Source organism: Solanum stenotomum, chromosome 3 (genome assembly GCF_019186545.1).
Source record: "Solanum stenotomum isolate F172 chromosome 3, ASM1918654v1, whole genome shotgun sequence".
Lineage (NCBI taxonomy): Eukaryota > Viridiplantae > Streptophyta > Magnoliopsida > Solanales > Solanaceae > Solanum > Solanum stenotomum.
The window spans coordinates 67,208,839-67,214,496 of NC_064284.1; the positions used below are offsets into that span (position 1 = coordinate 67,208,839).

At 31.0% G+C, this 5,658-nt stretch overlaps 1 protein-coding gene across 1 annotated transcript; it reads right to left on the reverse strand.

The window, feature by feature from the left end:
* Positions 1-3,141: 3,141 nt before the first annotated feature.
* On the reverse strand, positions 3,142-4,885 carry LOC125859684 (probable pectinesterase/pectinesterase inhibitor 17). The gene is made up of 2 exons (XM_049539480.1): positions 4,012-4,885; positions 3,142-3,932 (listed from the first exon to the last, which is right to left on the reverse strand). Exons 1-2 carry the CDS (start codon positions 4,883-4,885, stop codon positions 3,241-3,243), a joined length of 1,566 nt encoding a protein of 521 aa, XP_049395437.1. The 3' UTR covers positions 3,142-3,240.
* Positions 4,886-5,658: the final 773 nt, after the last annotated feature.

Below are 5,658 nucleotides of genomic sequence, written 5' to 3' on the forward strand. Positions count from 1 at the left end.
GTTATTTGAATTAATTAACCAAGAGAAGTGAAAAAGTCGTAGATAGTAAAAGGATTTATTCATGCACATGTTTTTATATATGTGTCAAATAAATGTAATACTTTCTTATAATTATTTTCATTTTTTAAAATTTGACTTCATAATTTCTTATGACCTTTAAAATTTAGTATAATAATAATTAATATAATATAACTAATTAATAAAAGGAGATACGGTAAAAGTTGAAAAGGCTACAATTAATAAATAGAATAAGATAAATTTACAAATAAGATGAAAAGACTATATAATATAATTGATGAGTAGATTGCCTAAAAAAATGACATTAAGTATAAGAAGATTAAAATTATTTTTTTTCCAATTAAGTAGTAGGCATAAACACATTCAAATTATTAATATTTAATAGAAGAAATTTACTTTATGATAAATGATTGCTATGTTTTATTTAATTAAGTAGATATTTTATAATATTTTAATTTAATGTAGGGATAAAATAATAATCTCCTGACTTTTAATAATAATAATAATAATAATAATAATAATAATAATAATAATAAATAAATAAATAAATAAATAATAATAATAAAAATAATATATAATATATATATATATATATATAAGAAGTAAACGCACAACTAATATATAAGAAATAAAAAGAAAAAAAGATAGAAGAAGAGATATATGGCTAATATAATATAATAGGGCCAATATAATATAAGAAGTAATTAAAAAAATATAGAGAAGAAACGTCCAAAAATAGAATATGCACTTTTCTTTTGATTTTTTGAAGAGATAATTCTCAGCTAATAAACCCTAACAGAGCCTTCAAATCCTGTAAAATAGAAACAAATTAACTAAACAACTCTCCTCAAATCCCGTAAACGAAGGATGCACTACTTCACATCTCTTCATCATGCTCCGAAAATTCGAACTATTTATTCTAGTCTACAGAAGCTTGAAATCACAAATCGTTCCTTCCTTCTTCAGTTAAGGTAATAATTTCTCCTAAACCTAATTCAATTATATAAAGAGGTAATGTTGAAAAACTAGTTTTTCATATGTTTTTGTTAGATATGAGATAGAAATTCACACAGAATCGACATTTTTTTCTTGACTCTTGAGATTGAAACTTGTTATTTTGTTCATCAGAAAGAAGTTGGAATTATTTTGGAAACTTCTCTGTATGCTGCCAAATCGAAGACAAGCCAGTGAGAAAGTCATATGTTTGCCAGGTATGCCTCTATTTATGTAATGGAAATTTTTATTGTTTTTTACATTTCCTTAAAGATCTGGAGCGAGTATCACCTTCTTCTCAAGGCGACTCTTGTAGCGTCACAAGTTGCTTTCTTGAAGTTTTGCTTCAATTTTGGTGACTGTTTTAGTTTTATATGTTGTTTCGTTGCAATTGATGATAGTTCTATGTTCTGCTTTATGTAGTTAATGTCCTGACTTTCAGGGTTGTATTCTTGTTTGACTTGAGTAATTGATAGGAATAACTATAGTTGAATCCCACAAACTAGAGCTTTACATGCTAAAATTGATGAACCTAAGTTGTTGATGCTGATGAGGTAGGAGGTGGTTGATTTTAATTTTATTTTTTCGAAATCCCTTCTGTTGTTTAGAGCATATCATATCTCCAAAAAAGTATATAGATACTTGTGAGTTAATGAACGTAATGTGCCTTAAACTTTTCGATGAAAATATGTTAGGGAAGGAAACAACTACAAGACTCGGCTTATTCGAGTATCTATATATGACATACACTTTGGCTGATGACTCGGATGACTCTAGTGCCTCCGTGAGTGACAATCTAAGATTTATCCAAGCTGTTTCAACCCACTGCTTCATTTTTTCACTTTCTGCTTTTTTTTTGTTGCACGATAAGTGTCTGTATATACCCACTTTCTACTTCCAAGGATGGAGCTTTGAGCACTTCAATTGCTCTTCTATAGAGTCCCTCTTGAATCAAAAGCGATTTTGTTGCTGATTTTGTGTTGGACTTGGGTGACTACATAGTGTTAGTATGTATAATGCACATGCTTCTGTATTATTTATTTCATCCTTTATAGAAATCACATAAATTTTTTAGACTTTACTAACNGTTGAATTTTTTATGAGTAAATTTTAGGTTTAGCAAACATAAAAATCATATTTGTATGTTATAGTTATAGATTGTATAATTTCGCTCCATAGCAAATTTTATATTTGCTATAGAGCATCAGATTTGTATAAATCGCAGGCAGACATTTCGTTTGTATAAAGCGCAACGATTGTATATGTATACCAGTCAGATAATTATATATTTGTATCAACGATTGTGTTTGTATATCTGCATAAAATTTGAATTTGTATACAATTGAATCGAAATATAACATTTGTATATCAAATCTCTCTCTCTCTCTCTCTCGCTTTATACAACACAAATTATACATTGTAATTTGTGTTTATATAAAGCGAGAAAGAGAGAAAGGCAAAAGAGAACTGATAGGGGAAGATCTGTATTTGTATAATTATAAGTATATAAGACGAAAATATATGCATTTGTATTTGTATTTGTATTTGTATATACAGTTTTCTCGCCTTATACAAACACAAACACAATTTATACATTTGTGTTTGTATAAAAGTGAGAGACGAGGGAGAGTGGCGATCGAGATTTGGGAGAGTGGCGAATGAAATTTCTGGGGAGAGAGGCGAATGGCAAGTGTTTGCTATGGATTATAATTAAATAAATTTGTGGTTATAGCATTTAATTTGAACTAATAGTTTGCTATTTTATAAAAAAAAATCCCTCTTTTTATTGCATATGTAGTTATGTAAGAAGCCCAAAAACATAATGGGTAGACTGATATTTTAAAAGGTACATGGCAATTTAGTAATTAAAAAAATAAGATTAATGAGTTTGTACGTTAGTAAATGGGAGTCTGGCAATCAAACAGGCAAATATGATCTGTTTGTTAAACTACAAACATCTATGAGCACTTTTTCAACACGAAATATATCATATCTAAATTTTAAAAAATTGATATTTGCCCTTTTTAAAAAGAAAATAGTAGATGACTAGAAGATAATGATTTTGCCACAAGTGTTCTTAATTATATTACTGATGCTTTACATGTTACTCGAAAAATTAATATATTTTTCAAGAACACACTTATTGGTTCAAAAATTGGAAAACAAAATAATTTACCCAAGAAAAAAATAAAAAATCACGCGTACATCAATTATAAAACAATCTTGTTACTAGAGACCTGCACGAAATGGCACACTGGTTGCTGGCAACCATGATCGACCAGCAATAAAATTTTCCACGCTGAAACTTGCTGCTTCATTTGAATTTGTGATCACTCGATACCCGCTCCACTTGACTCTACTACTGGTCGATGCTCCAGCACCAGTATTCCTGTATTCTCCGTAATACAACGTATCTAAAGCAAAATTACCATCCCATTCTAGCCAACCAGCAGGATCCACCAATGAATCAAGATATGTTTTCATAAAAACAGTACGTGAATATTGTTTCCATGGTCGTCCTAAAAATGTCTTGAATGTTCCTAGCACAGGCCTAAGGTCAGATGCAGCCATAACTCGCGAGTTATGTATTGAAATTCCAGTGTTTTGGTTAGGATCAGTCCGGCCTTGTGCTGTTATGGTAATCTTTTGTTTATCCATAGGTCTCCTAGCGAAAATCATGCAATTTTGCAAAACCACTGCAGCGTTACCAAAAATAAAGTCTACTGTACCATAGATATAACATTCTTTATAAAACTGTCGTTGTGAATGGACATATAGAGTATCTTGATACCCTTCAAATCCACAACGATAGAAAACTGATAGGTCAGATCCAGAACGTAGTGCAACTGCTTGATGGTTTTGTGGACCAGCTGTGTTGCGGAATGTAATGCCTTGAGCAATAAATCCTTCCCCAGTAACCACTGCAATTTTATAACAGGGTAAAATATTAACTATACACATTTGCAATATACAATAGTACTAATATACAATATAGCTTACCAACGGTGCCAGAGTTAAACGTGGTAGAGCCTCCTCCAACGCTACGGCTACCTGTGATAATTGTGTACTTCATTCCATCGCCAACCAACATAATATTCTTCATTTTGTTTCCAATCTCCAAATTTTCTCTATAAACTCCGCGTTTCACAAGTATAACAAATCTTTCATTTCCACTTCTTTTCGCGGCAGCATCTAAAGCTGCTTTAATAGTCAGAAAATTCCCTGTACCATCTTGAGCCACGACAAGATTTGGACTTATGGAGGACAATTGCAACAATTTTCTATCGCCTGGAGATACCCAAGATGGGAAACCGTCTTTATATGTTAGCTTCATATTGGAGCCAATATTGTTGAGTGACAAAGTGTTACATATTAATTCAGACACGTTGTTGGACATGAGACTAGGCAAAATGTAGTCTGACTTAACACCTAGCTCAATGAATCCAGTTTGACATGTTTCAAGATTTGTCATGGCTGTACTTAGCCATGTTTGTATATCAAAATCAGTACATTTAGTATTGGAATCGAGAGTTTTATTTAGTTGGAGAATTGTGCTCTCGTAGAGCTTCACACAATCAGACCAAGCTGCCGTTTCGAGTTCATTGCTACACTTCACACCTAGTCCTTTGGTGTAACTCTCAGCGTGAAGTGCTCTCTCCAAGGCTATTTTCACAGCCATTTTCTTGAAATCAATCTTGTTTTTGGGTGCAAAATGGTACGAACCATGGTTCATGAAATACTTGCATTGATCGGGATAAGGGGTTTTCTTGCACCAAACGTTTATGCCACTATCAAAAATGTTAATCGATAAAATAGGAAAAAAGAATGATGAAAAGGAAATAAGTAGAACAAAGAAACTAAGCTTTATCTCCATTGATTAATTTCTTTGGTAAGCTTACAATTGTGATTGAGTTTTGGATGATTATAACTATGAAGATAACTAGTTTATATAGTTGCACAAGTAAGGTGACAAGTGGTGATGAGCATGATTGAGAAGGACATAGTTCACAAATTATAGCAAAGTCAAATGCTATGTTGTTAATAATTATTATTATTACAATTGTACAAAGAATTTATTGACGAATGTTTTAAAAAATTATTCTTACAAAATTTAATCATATCTAATTCTAGGGAACCAATATTAAAATGATACAATGCCAATCCAAGTCATTCAAATGAAAGAATTAATTACTTGTCTGTCGAATAGTTGTACTACACGTCTATATGTATTATTCTATATCAAAAAAGTATTCTAAAAATAACATTCTTATATGATTTGGTTACGTGTTAATTAAACTTCTCTTAGTTTTTCAAAATAAATATAAATGAGCTTGCAAGAAGTCCACGCAACAACGGTTAGAATGTTGCATGAACCTGTTCGAGTTACTCATTTGTTTGAAGTAAGAGCATCTTACTAAAATCATGTGTCACCAATGCAATATTATAAGAACTTTTTTCCTTAAATTTGTGTTCCGAAGATCGTTTTGTTAAATTAATAGATACCAAAAATACATATGTATCAATCATTAATCAAACACACAGATAGATATATAGGTAGAAATACGTAGGCATACAAATAAGCATACATGTACTTTATGATTGTAGGCATTGCTCTGTGTATATACAATATACTCTCATACAGAGTAT

What these genes read in the sequence shown, in the direction of transcription:
- LOC125859684 (XM_049539480.1), bottom strand. Translation starts at nt 4,885, where the DNA reads ATGGAGATAAAGCTTAGTTTCTTTGTTCTACTTATTTCCTTTTCATCA. An exon ending in GTTTAACTCTGGCACCGTTG is followed by an intron (nt 3,933 to 4,011) that starts GTAAGCTATATT and finishes ATAAAATTGCAG; the next exon opens with TGGTTACTGGGGAAGGATTT.